The sequence below is a fragment of the Lactuca virosa genome, chromosome 8 (genome assembly GCF_052849685.1).
Source record: "Lactuca virosa cultivar CGN04683 chromosome 8, Lactuca_virosa_CGN04683_v6, whole genome shotgun sequence".
Lineage (NCBI taxonomy): Eukaryota > Viridiplantae > Streptophyta > Magnoliopsida > Asterales > Asteraceae > Lactuca > Lactuca virosa.
Window position 1 is genome coordinate 75889235 of NC_136433.1, and position 22522 is coordinate 75911756.

At 34.1% G+C, this 22522-nt stretch overlaps 3 protein-coding genes across 4 annotated transcripts; 2 read left to right on the forward strand and 1 right to left on the reverse strand.

The window, feature by feature from the left end:
* The first annotated feature begins 10333 nt into the window (after window positions 1–10333).
* On the forward strand, window positions 10334–14340 carry LOC145129233 (uncharacterized). The gene is made up of 10 exons (XM_079063944.1): window positions 10334–10921; window positions 11269–11406; window positions 11617–11805; window positions 12004–12141; window positions 12224–12345; window positions 12457–12589; window positions 12673–12802; window positions 12880–12959; window positions 13050–13184; window positions 13866–14340. The coding sequence occupies exons 1-10, from the start codon at window positions 10460–10462 to the stop codon at window positions 14103–14105; spliced, it is 1767 nt and encodes a 588-aa protein (XP_078920070.1). The 5' UTR covers window positions 10334–10459; the 3' UTR covers window positions 14106–14340.
* A 139-nt stretch (window positions 14341–14479) lies between these two features.
* NDHL (inorganic carbon transport protein-like protein) lies at window positions 14480–15706 on the reverse strand. 2 transcript variants are annotated; one of them, XM_079063946.1, is made up of 5 exons: window positions 15552–15706; window positions 15379–15471; window positions 15190–15300; window positions 14996–15090; window positions 14480–14682 (listed from the first exon to the last, which is right to left on the reverse strand). In XM_079063946.1, the coding sequence occupies exons 1-5, from the start codon at window positions 15690–15692 to the stop codon at window positions 14532–14534; spliced, it is 591 nt and encodes a 196-aa protein (XP_078920072.1). In that variant the 5' UTR covers window positions 15693–15706; the 3' UTR covers window positions 14480–14531. The 2 variants fall into 2 exon arrangements, with proteins under 2 accessions (XP_078920072.1, XP_078920071.1); XM_079063945.1 differs by having other exon boundaries at window positions 15376–15471.
* A 1887-nt stretch (window positions 15707–17593) lies between these two features.
* LOC145132128 (ARM repeat superfamily protein) lies at window positions 17594–22481 on the forward strand. Its single transcript, XM_079066791.1, has 9 exons — window positions 17594–18038; window positions 18229–18573; window positions 18668–18883; window positions 18971–19605; window positions 20090–20186; window positions 20285–20338; window positions 20436–20497; window positions 20575–20783; window positions 21768–22481. The coding sequence occupies exons 1-9, from the start codon at window positions 17772–17774 to the stop codon at window positions 22409–22411; spliced, it is 2529 nt and encodes an 842-aa protein (XP_078922917.1). The 5' UTR covers window positions 17594–17771; the 3' UTR covers window positions 22412–22481.
* The last annotated feature ends 41 nt before the right edge of the window (window positions 22482–22522 follow it).

A 22522-nucleotide genomic window follows, 5' to 3' on the forward strand; every position in this document is an offset into this window, starting at 1 on the left:
ATATGTGGGCTTATGATCCATAGTTCTTCATGTTGGGCTAAACCCATGGAGTAACCCACAGATACTCCATGGAGGTTTTAACCCATGGAGCATGAAGAATATGGAAATACATGAGTTACATGGTGTAACCCTAATAGCCACCATATATAAGGACCCCATGGCTCAAGAAATTGGTACTAGTGTGTGTACACATGAGGGCTAGCCGATTTGAGCATAGGAACCTTTTCTCTCAAGTTATTCCAAGATGTTGGTGATGTTGTGTGAACCATTTGAGGTGTTACACTTGAGGCACTAGGCTCTTAAGCTCCATGGAATCAAGCTACAACAAAGAGGTATGTAATTCTAATAGAATTTATATTATATGTGCTTCATATTATGCTAGTTAGAATAATACCTTGGAAAATTGATATTTGCATGTATAATAGAGAAAACATAGATCCAAGGTATTTAGGGTTGCATGTATACCTTTGGAGTGTTAGAATGCTCAAAACCCAACAGTGGTATCAGAGCCTAGGCTTGTTTTCAAGTTATACTTGCTGAAACAGCTTAAAAATCGAAAATTATGGCTTCCTGGGCACTGGACTCGCCGAGTCCACTGATGGACTCACCGAGTCCATGAAGAAATTCATCCTACTCGTCAAGTAGGTTCATACACTCGACGAGTAGAAGCCCCTGACATCATATTTTCGACTTTTAAGGCTGGAATTAGACTAGGGACATTACCCTAAGCTGTTTTTGAACTTATAAACCTGTTTTTGATGTGGTAATGTTCATGCTAATCCAAATTCAAGGATAATTGTCATAATTTCAAGATTTGTATTAGTTTTATGTTCATGCTAATTTCTTGAAGATTGATAATTTGAATTATCGTGTTCTTATGAGTTAGCTTAGATTAATAGAAAAGTTATAAGATAATGTGTTTTCAATCCTTATTGATCTAAAAGTTATTCATAAAATGTGTTTTTGTAACTTGTCCTCAAGTTATATGAAAAGTCACATTTATGATTTTTAAACACTCATAAGATTTCCATAAGTTATGAAAGTGAAGAGTCTCATTTTTAAATGCTTTAAAGTCTTCCATAACTTGTCCTCAAGTTATGGAACTTGAAGAGTTTTTCCATTAAAACTACTTTAAACACATAAGTTATGGAATTGAAAAGTTTTGTAGTGTTCAAAACTTGCCCTCAAGTTTTGAAATTTGTAAAGTTTCCCCATGAATACTTTAATTCCAAGTTAAGCCCTTAGGGTTTTAAAAGTTAAAATTCAACCCTTATACTATTATAATATTAATAGTTAATAGTTATATATGTATAAGAAAAAAGTCAGTCTTACCGTTAGTAGGCCTCATTCACGAAGCCGGACTATAAGGGGGGTATAAGGTTGTTGCCTATAAAATGGCAACTTAATGGGTGTCCACTCTCACCCACCGCTTCCTTGACTGGTGGAGGGTCGTTAGCTGAACGGGTAGGACAAGGACTATAATTCTCCCTTCATTAAAAGTATTAATGATAAATACTAAGTAACTAAACACTTATAAATTCTCAATCTTAGTTACTTAGGAAAATGTGAATTTGGTGCTAACCCATGAAATTACACTTTGCACTTTGTTTAAGTCGTTAGTGGAGCGTGTGTGGTTAACCGGCACACTAACCTGGATTTAACAAGGTAGGCAAAGGGTAACTTAATGTTTATCATAATATCGGTGGAACGCGTGTGGTTAACCAGCACATCGATTGAGTGGTAAATATTAAGGGTACCAAGTATATTTGCATGGTTATTCACACCTTGTTTTGTGATCCTCGGCATCACAGTCACAAAATTTGAGAGGGCACAGTCGAGATTGAAACATGCCATTGAAAAGTTCAATGAATCTCAAAAGATCTAGGAGTTTCAAATCCAATTAAAACCTAATAAATTATTTCGTTTTTCATGGTGGAAATTGGTGAATCGTTATTCGCCTACCTTCAAATATTCTATAGCTTGGATTACGGCATCCCTCTTCCAAGTTATAAAATATTGTGTTGGGTCCTAGCCTTAATATTTCATATTGGGTGTTATATTAAGGACTTTAAATCAACTATCTTGAATATCTCCCAAAAGATGTCTGGTTCAGACAATTATGATCTTCCCAAAACTCTTGGAACAAGCCTTCCTAATGAAGATGATGTCCCGAAAATCATTCTTCACTCCCTCCACCTCCTCCAATTATTCTCCCTAACCCACAAGTTCAAGGTCACTCAAGCCCTATTGGCAAGCAAGGTATATTCACATCTTGGAGATGAAGTCACATATTGACAAGCTGGGAGAGTTGGGTGTCAAAGTCTTGAGAAAGTTGGTTGTTCAATCACTTTCTAAGTCACACAGTGAGTTCCTTTGGGACTACTATGTAACAGACTATGACATGACCCTAATGATCTTATCTATTTTCTTGGTGTTGCTGAATCAGCAATGATTTGGAATTCTGGTAAAGAAAATTCGATTAACAGATCAACTTCCCAAACTGCAATGGACATTGACAATTGGTAACATTGGATATCTAGAAAAGCTTTTTCTTACCAATGGAAAGGGATCGGCCATAGTCAACTCGGTTGACCAAATGGTAAAGAGAAAGGCTAAGTCTGAGATAGTCTTGTGTGCCATTCCCAAAGGGTCCATATGTTTCTGTTGCCAAAGGAAGGGACATTGGTTGTGAAGCTGCCTTAACTACCTGAAAGATATGAGAGAAGGTCTAATCAAAAAGTTTGACTCTGCTTCAGGTAAGTCCACTATCTAACTCAATTAAGTTCCTATTTGAAGATTCTTAATACATTTTGATGTATGGCAGGATCAAGCAAAGGGAAGGAAACTTAAAGGAAGAGTAAGCTGATTCTGATCGCGAAGATGGATTTCGATCGCATGGTTCGGTGATCAGAATTTTTGAGTTGCTGCTTAAGAGTTGTGATAGATTGCTTAGGAATAGATAACAACATATTTTTCATATGCATTTGCATTGTAAGGATAAGTTTTTCCGCAAGTTTTAAAATAAAAGAAAATTTTTGATTTTATTTATTTTAAATATCCTTATAGTGGCATTTGTGAAAAATTGTTGTTTATATGATTCCATTGATAGCAACATTGGAAAACGGATTTGATTCTTTCGTTGGTGGTAGTGTCATAATTTACCAAATAAGGAAAGATTCCCATCAACCAAGTTTCAGTTGGATAGAAACTTGGAATTATGCAAGTTGTATTGTATGGTGAATGAGAATTTTCTTCTTTGGAAAATTAAGACTAATTCTTTGTTCACATGTATATGTGAACCAAGTGAAGGACTAAGGGATCGAGTACACATTCTTGTGCACTGGTCAAGTCCACCACAAAGTTCGATAAGATTATTCGTTATGATTTACTGAAGTTTAGTAAATATGGTTATACTTACAAGTTTAAGTATAATTCTGAAACATTGGAAAAGTTTTGATGTATGGCAGAACGAATAAGAAGAATCAAATTAGGCAGAAAGATAAAAGTTTCTTAAATCTGAAAAGATGGGAGAGTACTATAGTATCATGTTTTGTGATCATCTTAATGATTAAGAAACCATATCACAATTGGTCCTCTAATGACATCTTAGTGCATTCCTATGGCTAAGAAGAGGAATCATGAATTGTTGAAATGGTTAAATCAAGAAGATGAGTCATACTTCGTTCCAAAACAATTCTTAGAGTCATACTCCAAGATTGTAACTTGAGTGACACATCTTAAAGAAGGTTTATTAACACTTGTCAAATGTAAGAGTAAAATGTGTTCTACTCTTGTACATTTGAAATTGGTAAGTTGTGATGTTTTGGATAAAACAAAGACCAACTAAGGCCAATTGTGTGAAGTGTTTGTCTTGATAAGAATCTGCACTATCTCTTGAATATTTGTTTTGTCAAGGAATGGTACTTGGAAAGAGAGTCTTATATGTCAAGAGGACAGTGAGAGTCTAAAAGATCTTAAAAGGATCTAATCAAGAATAAAACCTGTAGTTTATCACTAGCACACGACTTAAGGTTTATAACCTATCGTGTTGACATATTCCTATTTCTATGCCCATTCCAGTTAAAGTTGGCTTTGCATATGAGTTCTGAGAGTTCTCAATTGGTTGCATAACAACTTGGAAGCAATGGCAGGCCCTTGTGCTGCCAGGTGGCAAGAAGTTAAGACTGCACAAGTTCAATCCATATGAGTTTGGATTTGTCACTAACCTTGCATTGTGATTATGGTTTTGACAAATTCACATGGATAGGAACACATACACCATAAAATCTAAATGTCAAAAGGTTTTTCTCCGATTCATGAAAATGATGGTGAGGAAACGCTTTCACTAAGTAGATTTTAAGTAGATAGCAATTGTGATATATTTGCATTCTCAAAGTCGTTAGTGGAGCGTGTGTGGTTAATCGGCACACTAACATGGACTTGTGAGGAATGGAAAAGGTCTAAACAATTGAGACTATGATTACGGCATCCCTTTTCATAGTTCTGAAATTGTTTAGACACACATGTGTGCTATCTAAGGAAAGGTGTATGATTTTGATAAAGTTTTATCAAAACATCTCGTATCAGAAGTCTGAACTTTGGTAAGAAAGTCAATAAAGTATTGATTTCTAGAAGTCCAACTGATTTTTGAGTACATGTCAAAGCTAGTGGGAGCATGATAATTATGATAAGTGTTGCAAGTTAGCAATGTTAAATATAGAAAACAAAAAGTTTCAATTGAGAAAAGTTGTTTTGCTATAATTAATGGAGAGGAAATTGTACTTCATTTCAATTCTAAAAGCTTAGATTGAGATTTTAATCGAATGTAGTCAAGTATATATATGAATGTTATGTTGGAATGGTTCAACATAAGGAAATTCTATATATGAGAACATTATTTGCGTTCTAAAATTCGATTATGATTTGAGAACATGGAAAATAAAAATAGAAGTATTATAGCAAAAGACTGATCTAGTATCATGTCTTTATATGAGACATCATGAATCGTGTCCCATATGCTTCAGATAAAGGATCGATTGCATGTGTTATAATATTCATCTGTTCTAAATTTTTCCAAATGCCTAGAGCATTAAGAGGGAAAAAGTACTAGAACTGGATATGACTAATTTGATTAAGCAATTGTCGAGAACAATCTAAGGTTTACCAAAGATTGGTTGCTCAGGGATAGTTGGAAGTATAGTGTTAATTTTGGAAGAACCATGTTGACATATTCTGAAAAGAGGCAACTCTTGTTCAGGAGTGATAGTCAAAATGAGAATATGGAAATGTTCCCATAGGTGGAAGTTATTCATTAAATCCGTGTAAGATTAGGAAACTTAATGCAATAAGGATGTTCAAAGCAATGTACTTTGAATTTAAGACTTCGTTTCCATGGTATGATCTCCATTTGAATACTCTGTAATGTCTGTTGACAAGTCTTTGTGACTTTGTGCATAATCATTACAAGAGGATCAATGCATATAAGTTTAGAATCTAACAGATTTAGGTAAATGGCAGGAATTTGGAATTCTTGCATTTGCGGTAAGGATTTGGGACTGTGAAATGAGAATCATTGGAATTATGTTCAATCGATATATTTCACAAAGTAAAGATCATAGACAAACTCAGTGTGCATACTTTGTGTATGGCATAACTAATGTTTGGATAAACATAATGTGCATACTTGGTGTATGACATGACCAGTGTTTAGAAAACATAGTGTACATGCTCGAAGCATGGGACAACTATTGTTTTAATTCAAGTATAAAGTCGATAGTTTGAAACAGTATGCAACAAATAATGTGTAATCAATATGGTGATAAATAAAAGGTGTTCTATTTATATTTATAAGTTCTGGGACCATATTGGATTCGATTATTCTTGTGTTTCACTTTGCATGTTTTGACTTCCAGAATAACTAGGTCGTTCTTCCTGAATGACTAAGTTATTCAAACCATCAACAGTCGGTCATATGTTGGAAGTAGATATGAATCAAGACTGTCATGAAGCTGGTTTGTAGATGTCCAAGGTAGTGGACATAGCAAGAGTTGCTACAACATTCATGAGTGCTCATAAGTTCTAAGTATTGGATTAAACCCACGCTCATTTGACTCACTTCATGGATTTTATCACGAGTGATCATGAGACGATAATATCTTATATTCTTCAAACCTAGAGATATGAGTTGTTGCCTATGAGTTGGTTATACATTGATTGTACGAAAACGCATTGGTAACTCGATGTTATAAAATGTGCCTTTGTGTATGATTCAACAAGTAGTAGAACAAGCATTTGAGTCGAAGTTTATCAATTCCTTTTACCATTGAAGGGATAAAAGCGATATCTGTGGGCCCCTCGATGATTTAGTGATGACACCTCGAAGTGCTTGGCTAAGCCTGGACTGATTTGATTTGTTCAATCAGTCAGTCATCATAAATCAGAAATCGGGAAACAACAAATGGATAGAGAGAATGATTATAATCCATGTCTCAGTCCATATTATATCTAGAATGGAGGAATATATGATCCCTTATCTAATGGACGCGTCATTGATTTGTTTAGAGTTCGACAACAGCTTTTAAGAGCTACGATTGCTAGTCGGGTTTTGAAGTCATACGCAATAATAGTTTTAGACTTATCCAAGTGGGAGACTGTTGGATTAGTGTCTAAGTCCATAACTATAATTGGTATATACTTGACCCGATTAGCATGGTCCATTTGGGTTGCATGGCATCGGAACAATTTGGATAAACTTTTGTGAGAAAAGGATATTTATGATTTGTTAATATATTATAAGTTCTAATATGTTAATATGAAATCATATTATTTAATTAGTATTGATCAAGAATTAATTTGGAATTAATTTTGTGATCAAAAGGAGACTAATTAAATATATGGGGATTGATTGTGTAAATCATTCATTCTTATATATGTGGGCTTATGATCCATAGTTCTTCATGTTGGGCTAAACCCATGGAGTAACCCATGGATACTTCATGGAGGTTTTAACCCATGGAGCATGAAGAATATGGAAAGACATGAGTTACATGGTGTAACCCTAATAGCCACCATATATAAGGACCCCATGGCTCAAGAAATTGGCACTAGTGTGTGTACACATGAGGGCTAGTCGATTTGAGCATATGAACCTTTTCTCTCAAGTTATTCCAAGATGTTGGTGATGTTGTGTGAACCATTTGAGGTGTCACACTTGAGGCACTGGGCTCTTAAGCTCCATGGAATCAAGCTACAACAAAAAGGTATGTAATTCTACTAGAATTTATATTATATGTGCTTCATATTATGCTAGTTAGAACAATACCTTGGAAAATTGATATTTGCATGTATAATAGAGAAAACATAGATCCAAGGTATTTAGGGTTGCATGTACACCTTAGGAGTGTTAGAATGCTCAAAACCCAACACCACCCTTACACTCTTCTCTACCCTTAGACCCACCATAGCCACCTTCACCCTTCTTCAACCCAAAACCGTACCAGAACCACCATTCTCTAACCTCTTCCACTTACCTGCACAATACAACTTGACACCATAAAACCTGAAAGAATTATCACCCATTGTCGTCTCCATCACACAACCAAGACCACAACTACAAGATTTTTCCAGTCCAAGGTAATATCAACACACTAAAATCAACCATGGTAGAGCCTCAGTTAGCCATCAGACATGCACCCACCTTCAACCATCAACCTAAAACATCGATTTTGACATCGAAATAGGGTGTGGTGCTATTCAAATAAGAAAGAGAAGAGGAAATGGGGAGAAATACATGCGATCGAATCTAGATAAGAAGGAGAAGCTGCGAATTTGGTGGTAGTGTGAGCGATTTTTAGAAGGAAAAAGAGTATGGCTTGTGTGAATTAGTGATCAAAATCAGAAGAGGAAGAAGAACCTTCAATCAATTTTTGAGAGTGAGAGAGCTGCAATTTTTTTCTTGTTTCTTTGGATCCTGTCGATCGAAGAAGCGGACGCATACAGACCACTATCCAAGAAGTTTATTGGGCTTTGAGTGACCACCCTCTCTTCGATTCAGATTGAAGGGTTTGCCTGGTGGTTTCGCACCCTTCATCTTCAGGTATTGGGCTGTGGTTTTTAAGAGGGTTTGGAGGGTAGCGGATGTAGGGATCCTAGTGGTGGTTTCCGAGTGGTAAAGGTTACGTTGGGAGAAGGGTGAAGATGGTGGTGAATGCAGAGAGGGTGTTGAAGATAGTGATCGTCGGAGACGGCTGGTGATGGTGGTGGTGGTGGCCCGGCACCCACATATGATGGTGGCTGCTTTGTGTTAAGAAGAAGACCAGGTGCGCTACCGGCCATAAAAGGTAAAATCATGGTAAATGACAAAATCGAACAAAGTGTCTAATATTTGAGGCATCTGTGGGAAAAAAAAGACTTTAGGCATAACTTTATGTCAAAAATCCTATATTTATGCAAGGAGGGTGAATACAATTCAAAATTTAAATAACAATGTCTTAATAATAAAGTTTACATGTTAAGTACAAGACCTGTTACAAAAAAACATTAATGTTTGAACAACTCACCCCATTTATACAACTTTTCACATGTACACATGCATCAACACACAATGAAGTATTACAATTGAAGAATTTACAAAGCAAAGTTGTGTTCTTTGTCTTGGTTGAATGGTTGGAGTCGAGGTCTCAAGTGGGCTTTTGACGACTAATTCTTGTGGTATATTTTGGATTGTCCAGGTGGAATTTCTTATGGTTTGGATACCAACTATCAAAGGTCCAAAGTGTTTGACCTTATTCTTTCCTAGTCAAATTGTACTTCATGTTGATGGATTATTCTTGTTTTATGTACATGTCTATTTGCTCGATAAACTCTTGTATGATTTTGGCCTTTTTATGAGTTTCCAACATAAGGGTCTAGGTCGATGACCATGCATGAAGCTTATGAGTACAGGGGCACCATTCTTCTTATATCATTAGAGAGTCGCTTTGAGAAAATATAGGGGAAGTACACGAAAATTGATTCTTCTTCCTATTATCGACATCTCAGGATAACCTAAACATCCAACATGTATTTTTTTTGCTGGACAAAGTGAATGGTGAACTCAGACTTCAGTTGGTTCCAACCCTGAATGTTATTAAAGATTATTTTTTTTTAGCCAAAAGTGAATTGACACCTCTAATATGGTTTTACAATACGTACACTAGAATCATTGATCCAACTCGAGGGATTCCATGATCACCAACGTTATTGGTGTGAGGCCTTATATGTCGAGATATGAGGTCGTTTACAAATAGCCCATGAGGTGTGGGCTGAGGCTGCTGCCTCCTTTGTTGGTTTCCGACATACTTCTCAACTGTAGTGTGACTGTTGCTAATAGTTGCTTGTCCACCAAATGACCCCAATTAATGAAACAATGGGGTTATAAGGGGTAATGCGGGTCCGAGTAATGTTAATTGTAATGCTAATCTTAACATATAAAACCTAGAATTACCATAAAAACCCTACCGTCAATCATAATCCAAGTTAAGTATGAAATTACGCTCTCACGCTCAAATTACATGAGTGAAGTTGGATAAAAAAAATATAGAAGCAAAAGGTAAGTGTGAGCAACTTACTAAGATCTTGTTCGTAAGTGCTATTTATATCATTGCCACAACAAAACAATGTTTTCTCTTATATCATGATTCACAATACTACATACTGAGGTATATTTGTAAGTTGTAACAGGTTGACCGTCATGCTCTACCCACTTGCGGGTTGATCGGATTTGATGGTTATCGTGAATTTTTTATGTTGCTGACATATGTCGTTTTAAGCTATAAGTTGATGTTAATACCATAATTTTGGAAGACAATCGCCTGCCGAAAGATAACATATTTGGATCATTTTGTGTTGTAACATCTACGTAATTAGACATGTATCTTAACTCCTTAGTTGGTGCAATTATATATCATGTTTTGTTAGGTTGGTATGTGTCTAAATGTTGAACATGTTAGAAACTCTTTGGTACTAATTCATTTTTTAAGCATAGACCATGTCAATTTTTTATAAAGTTATTATCTTTTAAGATCAAAAGTGTTACAATAAATTTGATACATATTTTTTCAAAATATACATATACGACTTATAAAAGTGATAATGTGAACAAAAATATACATATATGACTTCTAAAAATGACAATTTTTGTTCACATGATGACTTTTAGAACTCATATCCCCAATAACGTGCTGTAGAGATCTAATTACTAAACTACCCTCATAGTACAAATTGTGATTCACAAAGTACAATTATTTCTAGCAAGAGGGCATAAAAGTCTAGAACACATTTAGGCATTGTCAACTCTCCATTTGCTAGTAAAAAGTCTCCAATTCGACCACGAAACTGAACCCTTCGCATCTCCATTGTTTTTCCCGTCAAAATTCTCGATCTCCCCTCCATCAAATCTCTCTTCAATCCAAGTCAGAAAATGGAGTTCGAATCCAACAACAACATTGCTGAAGAAAGCAACAACAATCACGGATGGCAGAAGGTTACTTACCCTAAGAAGCAGAGGAAGAATCCGGCGAAGCAGCAACAACAGCTGTCGACGAAGGTGTTTTCTAACGGATCTTCCATCCCCGCCGTTGATAATGTATTCACGTCAATTGAGAAGAAATCGGAGGAGCGGAGGAAGCTTATTGAAGCTGAGAGGTTAGCGAATTTGGCGATGTATGATCCCGCTCCTCCGACTAGATCGTCGAAGAAGAATAACTACTCTGATTATGACGATAGCGATGAAGAGGCTGTTGAAAATGGTGCGGCTGGGAATGGTGTTACCGAGGAGAAGAAGACGAAGCCAAAGAAGGTGAAGAAACCTAAGGTTACAGTTCCAGAAGCGGCGGCGAAGATCGATGCCGCCGATTTGGCTAGTTTTTTGTCCGATGTGACGGTGAGTGAGTTATTTAGGTTTAGTTTCGTAATTCAATTGATTTGAAATGATTTTTTTATATAATTTGCTGAAAGTTCTTGAATTTTCCGAAAATCATTGGATAATTAATAGAGTTAGCTTTGGTTTTGGTAATCAATTCTAACCGATTTGATAATTTGTTCTAGTTTTGAAATGTAGCTATTCATTATATGTAGGTGTTTGTGCTTCTTCATGACACGATTGCATGTATAATTGAACGAAAAAAGAAGAGATTTTTGAGCTCCAGTTTATGGATTCTGTTTAGATCGATACTTGATCTGAACTTTTGGGAATAAATACTAAACACGTGAATTTCTTTATGCATATAGGCTTCATTTGAGACGCAACAGGATATACAGTTGATGAGGTTTGCTGATTACTTTGGAAGAGCATTTGCTAGCGTTAGTGCTTCACAGTTTCCATGGGTAAAGTTATTGAGAGAATCTGCTGTTGCAAAGGTTGCAGATGTAAGTTCTTTTGAAACTCGTCATGTGGTCAACACTCCACTGGAATAAACTTTATACTCTATGATTTTGATGCCCATTAGGCTATTACTTTATCTAAAAAGTTTTAACCTTTTTAATAGCTCTAATATAATTTCTATTATTTATGGTTCTTGATTATAGTTAAACCTTTTTACTTCTCCTCCTCTCATAATATTCATTTTCTTTTTGCAGAATCCAGTGTCACATATCCCTGAAGCTGTTTACAAGACATCAGCTGACTGGATCAATAACCGATCTTTGGAAGCTCTTGGATCTTTTGTCCTGTGGTCTTTAGACAGCATTCTTGCTGACTTTGCAAGCCAACAAGGCAATGCAAAGGGATCCAAGAAAGGTGCCCAAAAACCATCCTCAAAATCTCAGGTAAGATAACAGATCTCCCAACAAAGATATATTAATTCTTTTTATTCATTCATTTTTAATACATCAAATGATTTTGGAAATACATAAGTTTGTCTAATTATTAGTATACGATTTCTCACAACATCAAACTATACATATAAAATGGTGTTTTTGCAATTTATTGTAGAAAAAACGGTTAAAATAATAAATTATTTGCAGGTTGGGATTTTTGTAGCATTAGCAATGGTATTGAGAAGGAAACCTGATGCTTTAATTACCGCATTGCCCTCACTAAGGGAAACTTCAAAGTATCAAGGACAAGACAAGCTTCCAATTATTGTGTGGATGGTAGCACAGGTTAGTCTATACTCAATGATGAGAATGAGTAGGAGGGTATTTCTGTCTTTTTTTTCACAAACTTTGGTTCCTATATATGTAGGCATCACATGGAGATGTGGCTGTTGGTTTGTACTCTTGGTCCCATTTAATATTACCAATAGTTGGGGGCAAATCAGGCTCAAATCCTCAAACAAGGGATCTAATTTTGCAATTAGTGGAAAGGTTCAATTCAACCTTTAAACTTTTCTCTTTGTTACTTCATTTCTAAAAAAAAAAAGTAATATTTTTTCTTTATTTATAAATCAACTTATAATTTTTTTATTTTATTTTTAGAATTCTCTCTGCCCCAAAGGCGCGTACTATTTTAGTAAATGCTGCTGTTCGAAAGGGAGAGCGGTTGATGCCACCATTTGCACTTGAGCTGCTACTCAGAGTCACCTTCCCTTCATCTTCAGCTCGTGTTAAGGTCAGATTTGTCTTTTTTTTTTTAAAATAAAAAAAGAAAATACGATTATATATTTATATTATTTTAATTATTTAATCGTGTAGGCAACTGAAAGGTTTGAAGCAGTGTATCCTACACTCAAAGAGGTGGCACTTGCAGGTTCACCTGGAAGCAAAGCCATGAAACAAGTTTCTCAACAAATCATGACAGTTTCTTTAAAAGCTGCTGGAGAAGGTAATATTTATGTTACAAGGGTATTTTTGTCATTTCTAGACAAAACACTAACTTTTCTTAATGTTGCTTTTTGGCAGGAATCTCAGAGTTATCCAATGAAGCTTCTGGTATTTTCATCTGGTGTTTAACTCAAAATCCTGATTCTTATAAACTATGGGTGAGTTTTGTCTGTATAAACTGTTTTTATTATTAAAAATAAAAGTTTATAATTTTCTGATTCTTATGAAAAGTTTATATATTTTTGCAGGAGAAGGTTTATGAGGATAATTTAGAAGCAAGTGTTGTGATTCTGAAAAGGATTGCTGAGAAGTGGAAGGACCTTTCTGTAAAACAATCTTCTTTAGACACTCTAACTGAAACCCTCAGAAGTTTCAAGAACATGGTATTACTATTACTATTACATCTACTCCTATTTCTCATTTATTACAACTTTAGTCCCTCCATCTAAATAATATTTCAACTTTGGTCCCTCAAGAGTCAAGCCACTCGCATGATATTTTTTTTTCACCCTGAATTCATTTTCAGACCCCAGCCAAAGAGTCGCATAATTTTGTCAAAATGACCATTTTACCCTTGAATTTCCAACTTTACATAAATACCCCTATGATGTTTCAGAATGATTCCTTTGCTCTCGAGTTTTGATTGGATAAATTATTATTGTTGGGGCATGTCTCCACAGTGACTTTCTATTTTATTTATACCGTTTACGTAAAATGGTCAAAATGACCATTTTACCCTTGAATTTTGAGTGGAAAAGTATTATTATTATTATTATTATTATTATTATTATTATTATTAAGAGTATGTTGGTGCCTATCTGGTCTCTGTTTAACTCGTGTCTACACAATGACCATTTTACCCCTGAAATTTTAATTAGATAAGTATTATCACTCATGTCTACACAATGACCATTTTACCCTTTATGTAAAACAGTCGATATAACGATTTTAGTATTTTACCTTAAATTTTGATTTGATAAATATTATCATTAGCATATATCGGTGTTTATCTGATCTGTTTAACTTGTATCTACACAATGACCATTTTACCCTTGTGTATACAGAATGAGAAAGCCTTGACAGATGGCGAAATATCTGAAGGCCAACAAGGACTCTACAAAGAAGCAGACAAATACTGTAGAGTTTTACTGGGAAGACTATCACGTGGCTGGGGATGTGTCAAAGGTATGGCCCTAATTGTCATTGCCATTGGTGTCGCGGTCGCTTTTACCCCTCCAACCGCCCTCGAATCTTTGGATTTGACCAAAATACCCTCCATGCTCAACATCCACTACTCTACTTAACAACACACAACCCCCCGGAATCCCCTAACGTGCGGTTAAAAAAAGACGAAAATACCCTTGGTTTAGAAAAAAAAAAAGAGAACGAGTTGCTTTTTATTTAAGTTTTCCCTTTTCTTAGAAATAGATAAAGATCAAACATGTTTTTAATTGTTTTTTTTTTTTTCTTTTTTGGTTGAGGTGGATGTTAACTTTAACTTTAAGGTTTATTAAAGTTGTTCGGCTTTGATATCTTGAATTCATGTTATTCTGTTTGTTTCAATGATGGGTGGGGTGGGGTATTTACGTCTTTTGCACATTCAGACCAAATTGAATGCGTAATAATTGCAATATGAGTTGGTTGTGTGCATTATATACTTAAAAACATAAAAAAAAAGTGGAGTAAAATGTGTGTTATTATTATGATACATAACAAATGAAGGGCACAATTTATACTTCATAATCATCAATGGTAGCCCAAGGGAATTTTTTATAGTTATTACGAATTTTAGAAGGATCTTTGGGGATAGACCAAGGGTACTTCATCTCCGGATCTCTCGGGAATTTCCTAAAGTTCAAAAATGGGGCCCACAGCAACACCCTGTATCATTTTAACCATTTTGTTACATAACTTTTTTCACCATTTAAAAGAAAAGGTAAGTGTCATAAATGACCAAATGGGTAACAAACTATTTATTTTTTCACAAATATTAAAAAAAAAAGTAATATCAAAAAGCAAGTAGTGAAACGAGACGTTAACAAAACTTTCTAGTTTAAAATCAATTGTGTTTTGCAAAAAAAAGATAGTTTTATACCCATTTGTGATATCAACATATTTTTTCTTGATTATTTAATTTTATAAAAAAGTACAAAAACGCATTAAAACACAATAAAAAAGGAGAATGAGAACTAACCCCGGGAAGAACAGGAAGACAAACATAAATTGCACATACATTTCCAAAAGATTTCTCTTGAACCATCTTGTCCTCAACCAATTCATGATAAATGGCTACAAATAAATTCCAACCACTCAAACCACTTATCCACAAAAATGATAAAAAATAAATAAATAAGAAAAAAAAATCATTCCTTTTCATTTTTCACTTACTGGTGCCACTAGAAAATAGAAGAATGCAGATATGGCTAATTGTATCAACACCCACACAATATCCTCTTCATCGTTTACTCCGGTCAACGCAAAAGCCGGTTCACTAACAATCTGTTGTTCTCACATCAATCAGATCAACAATAGTCAAACATGTTGACTTTACAGTGAACGATAATGAAAACTTACTACAGTTGTTAAAAGTGCTCCAACTTGGATTGCTAAATGGGATTTGTTCAAAGTGAATCCGTCGTCACTTTTTTTCTGATTCACAATTGTGAGTTTCTGTAACGAGTTGGAAGATACAGTTAACAGACTTACAGTATAATTGGGATAACTGTATAAGTTATGATAGTTGAACTTACATACGACTTGTGCGGCGTGAAGATACGGGGTTGTTTTTTATTTAATGGAGTGGAAAGAGGGTGGAATTTGCATCGAGGAAGAGAAGGCAAAGCCTTTGGGATATTGAAGCTCAAGGATGAGCTCATTTTGTTTATGACCATGTGTTCGTGTTTGTATCAAAATATATATATATATATATATATATATATATATATATATATATATATATATATATATATATATATATATATATATATATATATATATATATATATACTCTCTTGTTATCCTTATTATTTGGACGTATCTCTTTTTATTATATAGAATGTTTTATGCTTTGCAATTTGGGGCCTCACCTGTTTGTTTAAGGGTGTTGAAACTTGAAACATTTTTATAACAATTTAAGAGGAAAAAAAAACAAATACTTTTAAGTTTCTTTAAAAAAGTAGACAAAATTAAAGAAAATTCCCCCAATAAACGAAATAACACCATCTAAGATTTTTTCCCTTCTAATTTTCTACTAATTTTTTTACCGGATTTTTTTTATAAAATCTTCGTTTTAGCGACATAAATATTTTCTTTTGTTTGTAAAAATGATTTTTGAAGATCCCTAAATAAAACTTGGAAAAAACATATTTTTATAAGAAATCATAAAAAATAAAAAAATAAACAATTTTATTGCATCGGAATTTTTTTCTACTCTAAATAATATTTCGTAACAGCTTTTTTTTTTTTTTCTTTTTCAATACAATTTTTTAGGCATTCCCACAGGACGTCTCATCGATTTTGAGGTCCTGTGCAAAAAATAAAATTAGGCCCTTAAACATAATTTTTTTATATATAAACAAAATTCATTAATACTACAATAAGTCGATAATTGTTAGAAAAACAATAATATAGAATCTAATCTTACATAATTACATGAACCGCAATGCTCTCATAACATTTTTAGAAGCAAAATTGTTCACCAACTCTTTATAATAAATATTTCCCAATATAATGTTCTCAATAGCTATAATTTCGAAGCATTAAGTTTTTCTTATGACATTGTGGACCGTATGTAGAACATTGATGACTTCAATGTTGAGAAACATGTTTCTACAGACGCAACGGTTACTAGAATAATCACCAATACTCTAGTCTAGTCTAAATGCATTAATTACTTTAGGAAAACAACTAACTTTTTTTTATATATTTAAAAACATCGAAGGTGTAATAGTTTCACTCGGTAAGAGCTCATTAACCATATTTAACTTCATATAAAGTTCATTGAATATATGATCGTTTACCATATTTAAGTGTGCTTCAAGATGGTTACAACACAACTTAAGATCTTTGTCATCAAATTCCTTTAATTTTTTTGAATGCAAAACCAAATTTTTTTTCATACTTATTGTATTGTTCAAATCTTGTTTTAAAATAAGTCGTCGCTTGAAAATGAAACAATTAGACACACAATCCACAACAGAAGTCAATCAATTATGAAATTGAGACACAAGAGGTAACCATCAGATTTCTCAGAAAATCAGTTTTGATTTTTGAAATTGTAACAATCAGTTAATCAAATAATATGAAATTGAAGGCCAAAAGCGATTATGAAATTAAGTGATCTATTATATTTTGAACCTTACAATTTTGATTTCTAAATCACATGGTGCATTGAAACAATCAGTTAATCAATAATCAAACACACACAAACCCTCAATGACTTTAGCAGGTTAAAATGGAGTGACGTCATAGGTGTCTTCCGACTTGGATTGACGAGAATCATAGCGTGAACTGACTTTGGTCTGGTGACGATACATTTGAATCAATTTTGTTTTCAGACATGGATTATTAGTCTACTATAACGATTAACGAGTTGTATGTAAAAATTAGGCCCTCTTTACGACATGGGCCCTATACGGTTGCCCACCTTGCACTTCATTAAAAAAAACCTCATGTTCCCATTTCATTTCATTTCATATTGAAACTGCGAAATTAATAAGTATATGAAAGATTTATTTTATGTTATGTTAATTTAGAAAAGCTTTAAACATTCGGGCTATTATTTTCTTCTTTTTTCATAGTCATGAGTTGAATAACAATTTCCAAAGGGCGTACTCGATAATCAATATGCATTATCTCGAAGCTTCAATTCCCAAGTAGCTTGTACCATTTAAACCCACAAAACACCATGAAATCATAAAACCCTTTGATAATCTTGTTTGGAGTTTGAACCTCACTGCTTTCTCATCAAGATGATGTCCTTAACGACTCATCCCCATCTCAAATTCGGTTTCTCCATATCTCAAATTCAATCCCATATCGAAACATCCTCTTCGATGATCTTTAAAACCTCTAGAACCAGAAGAAAACTTCAAAATTTACACACTTCATCTTCGTTCAATTCATCAAACCTGAAACTACACTCTCTACGTCCAGTCGTCACCAGGGTCAGCAGCAGTAGTGACAGCGGTGGCACATTTCACGACGACACCCCACAAAAAGTTTCCGATGATATTTCTGTAAGTCGTCTAATTTGCTTCGAAGTTCATATCCATCCGCGTTTCATCTTGTTCTATGTCAATTGTCTAGAATGAATGAATGATTGTGTGATGAACTGGTGATACAGTTTGAAATTAATTTACTTTCCTTTCTTCGTGAAACATTGCACACAACGTGTTTGTGAAAATGCCACTGTTGTTACATCGACAGGATTATAAAGCGAGCAGCTCACCCAACTCTGGTGATGGGTATGTGGGGTTGTTTATTCGGATGCTAGGGTTAGATAACGATCTTTCAGATAGAGAGCAAGCTGTTGATGCATTATGGAAATACTCTTTGGGTGGAAAACAGTGTGTTGATACAATCATGAAATCCAGTGGTTCTGTTTTCCTCACTGTAAATCTTTTAAACTCAGAGTCTGATGTTGCATGTGAAGCAGCTGCAGGACTTTTGAGAATGATATCATCAATTAACATCTATAGAGATTTTGTAGCAGAAAGTGGAGCTATACAAGAGATTACTAGTCTTTTGAGAAGACCTTCATTGACTTCTGAGGTATGATATCATTTTAATCTCTTTAAAATTATGTTAATGAAGTATAATATGAATTTAATCCCCCAAAAAACCTTTAAAAACTTGAAATTGGCAGATAAAGGAGCAAAGTTTATGTGTGTTAGCAAACCTCTCAGTTGATGAAAAACTTAGACTCCAAATTGCAAATTCTGATCTTGTTCCTTTACTTATTAAATTCTTGGATGATGAAGACATGAAAGTTATAGAAGCATCTGGTGGTGTTTTGGCCAATTTAGCATTAAGTGTTGCTAATCACAAAGTTATGGTCGAGACAGGTGTCATTCCCCCATTGGTGAGACTATTTTTACAATACATTAGTTATATAGGAACAAAATGAAAGTTTTAGTTTTTTGAATTTATTTTCTCAATCAAAACACAGGCCAAATTTCTAAGAACAGACATTGAAGCATCCAAGATCATTAGAAAAGAAGCACAAAGTGCATTATTGGAGCTTGGAAAAGATGACTATTACAAAATCCTTTTAATAGAAGAAGGTCTTGTTCTAGTTCCTTTAGTTGGTCCAGGGGCATATAAGTCATTTCGCCCATCTTTACATTCTTGGCCTTCTCTACCCGATGGAAGTGAGCTAAATGTGAAACAAACTCCAAAAACTCCATCAAGATTCGGTGCATCAGAATTACTTTTAGGGTTACATGTTGAAGAAGATGAACAAAACTCAAAATTAGAAGAAGCAAAAAAGAATGCAATAGTTGGGAGAACACAACAACAGTTTCTTGCACGTATTGGAGCCATAGAAACAGAAAATGAAAATGGTAAATTTACGATTTTGCCCTGGGTTGATGGTGTGGCGCGTATGGTTTTGATTCTTGAATTGGAAGATGAATCGGCTATTGTGAAGGCTGCTGACGCGATTGCTGACGTGGCGATTAGTGAGCATATGAGGAGCTCTTTTATGGAAGCAGGTGCTGTGAAGAATTTAATTCGGATTATTGATCATGAAAGTGAATCTGTTAGATCAAGTGTTGTTCGTGCTTTAGAGAGGCTTTCAATCAGGTGAAATCTTCTATTTCTTCATTTTTTTCTTAACATAATAATTAGGTAATCATAAAGACTCTTTTTTATTCTAAGTTCATAGATTCACATATTTATGTTCATAACATATTAACACTCCGAAATAAGAACTAAATTAGGTTCAGATAAAAAAAATGACATCATCATTTTGCAAAATGAGGAAATATTTTGTAGTAGGCTAAATTCCATAAAAACCACTATAGTTTTTTTTTTTTTTTTTTTTTTTTTTAACCATGGTAAGAAATTCCAAACTATATTGGTTTTTATAGAATTTAAATTTTTATATGTAATGGCTTTTAAAAAAATGAAAGTCTCAGTGGAGTGAAAAAAGGTTATCACATTGTTAAATGTGGCATACCATTTTGGTAGTTTTTTTGTGATTATACTTTATATAAATACACATTAATCTTCTAGAATGTTACAAAAATTAAAAGGTCACATTGATATTTATCTTTATTTTATGCAGCAACGATGTTTGCAAGAGAATTGAAGCGGAGGGCGTTTTGGAACATTTGATAACATTATTGAAAAATTCAGATGCCAATGGAGATTTAACTTACATGGTATAAAAACACTATTATATTTTATGTGTATATTCATTGACATGATCAATGATGATGATGATTCTATTACACATGATGTGGTTTTGAGATTAATGCAGATCTTGAATATTCTTGCTCGGATTTTAGATCCCAGCAAACAAATGAAATCAAAGGTTAGCATTTTTTTATTAATAAAAAAAAATCTAAAATGCAAGAAATAAAATGTACTTTCACTCATAAATAAGCGTATGTTGCTATTTCTACAAACAGTTTTATGATGCACCTGTTAATGGATCTAAGAAAGGATGGAATGAAGCAAGATTGTCAACCAGGTTTGTTATGTTTTTCTTTTGCATGTTGGATTCATTTTTTTTTTTTTTATAATTTTTTTTTGTATTGAATATGACAGCTTGCAAACGATCCAAGTGGAGGATCTTTCAGATTCCACATTCATTTCACGATTAGTTGAAATATTGAAGAGTTGTTCGTTTGTTTTGCAAACAAAAGCAGCTTCAATTCTTGAATTCTTGACAACATTCGAGAGTTGTAGGGACAAAATCGTCTTATTTGATATCGAATCTGCTTTGAATTCCATTTTCCAACACAAGTTCTTTAATGGTATGGAACTATGGATTCATTTGGTAATACACATAAATGAATAACAAACTATTTGTTTTTTGTTTAAATACAAAATTATTATTATTATTTTTTTTAAAAGTTCCATCAAGAGGTAAGAAACTGGAATGTTTTTTGTTAATAAAATAAAAATACCATTAAAGACGATAAAAATAAGGGTGTTTTGTGAACAAACAATTCCAGTTTCTTACCTTCATTTTTTAGTGTTTTTGAGTAAAAAAACTGTTTGTTGCTCATTTATGACATTTTTTAAAATGTTTTTTTTTTAATAAAAGTTCAAATTGGATTAAATTACAACTTTCAACCTAGTGGTATGTCAAAAGTTATGGATTCAGTCCGAGAGCATAATTTTGTTGCACTTATGGTTTGTAGCTTGATGTGTTGAGTCTAACTAAAATGACTATTTTGCCCTCATATTCTTCATCTTGTTTATGTAACTAACTCCAATTTCTCAAAACTTCAAGAACACCCAATGCTTTCTCCTTTACCCCGTCGCTACAGTTTTCAATTTTTCCTTGAAGAAGATGAATATGAGGGCAAAATAGTCATTTTACTTAGTTTAACATATCCATAACTTTTGACATAGCACACAAACGAAAACCATAACGCAATCTTATAATTCAAAAAAGAAGTTGTTAATCATATCAACCGACTTTTTTTTTATTAAGGGTTAATCTCATAAAAGACCTTACATTGTGTTTTTTCTGGATTAAACCTCAACGTTATTTTTTTCTTGAAAAAAACTTATAAAGTGTGAGGGTTTTTTTTGGAAAAATAAAACAGGAAATTTGAGGGTTTTTTTCGAAAAAAAAAAGACAAAGTTGAGGGTTTATTTGGAAAATTGAAAAAATAAAAGGTCTTTTTCGGGAAAAATAAATAAAATTGAGGTTTAATCCGGAAAAAATACAAATTATAGTCTTTTATGATATTAACTCTTTTATTAATTTATTTATAATAAATTTTCAGAAATGGAATCCGAAATTGAATTTGAAGAACCTGAACTACAAACCCTAGAAACGGAAGAAGCCGGGGTGGCAGTATCCACCGCATCACGCCTACTCACCCGCCTTCTCGATTCCCAACATTTCAAAAAAACCGCAAACATTTCCAAATTCACAAAATCCCTCCGCAAAATCCTCACCTCCAAAATCCCTCTTCAAAACAAAGATTGGGTAGCCGCATGCCTCATCAAACTCTCTTCACAAAATAATTTACAAACTCCAATTCCAAATCCAAATCCAATCAACACCGACATCATAATCCATGAAACAATCCCAAGACTCATTCAACAAATCAAGGATTCCGATTCCGATCGAATCCAAGAAGATGCTGTTTTGGAGTTGAATAGGATTGTTTCGGAAGGGGTTGTGGAGTATAATCGAGCAGTTGCTAATAAAGGTGGGATTTTTGCTATTGTGAAGGCGGTGGAAGAGGGGAATGATAGGGTGGTGGAAGGTGGTTTGGCGGTGCTTTATAGTTTGGGTATGGAGGCGGAGAACCACCCCGCCATGGTGGCGGCCGGGCTGGTTCCCGTGTTGAGGAGGATTGTGATTTGTGAGAGGGTGGAATGGGTCAAGGCTCTTCATTTGCTTAGAATGTTGCCTACTTGAAATGTGGATTTTTTTTATTATGTGTTTTTGTATGTAAAACTAATTTTTGAAATAATATATTGATTAGCTACATACTTGTTGGAGTTCTTTGAGATAATTGGTGTTTGTTTT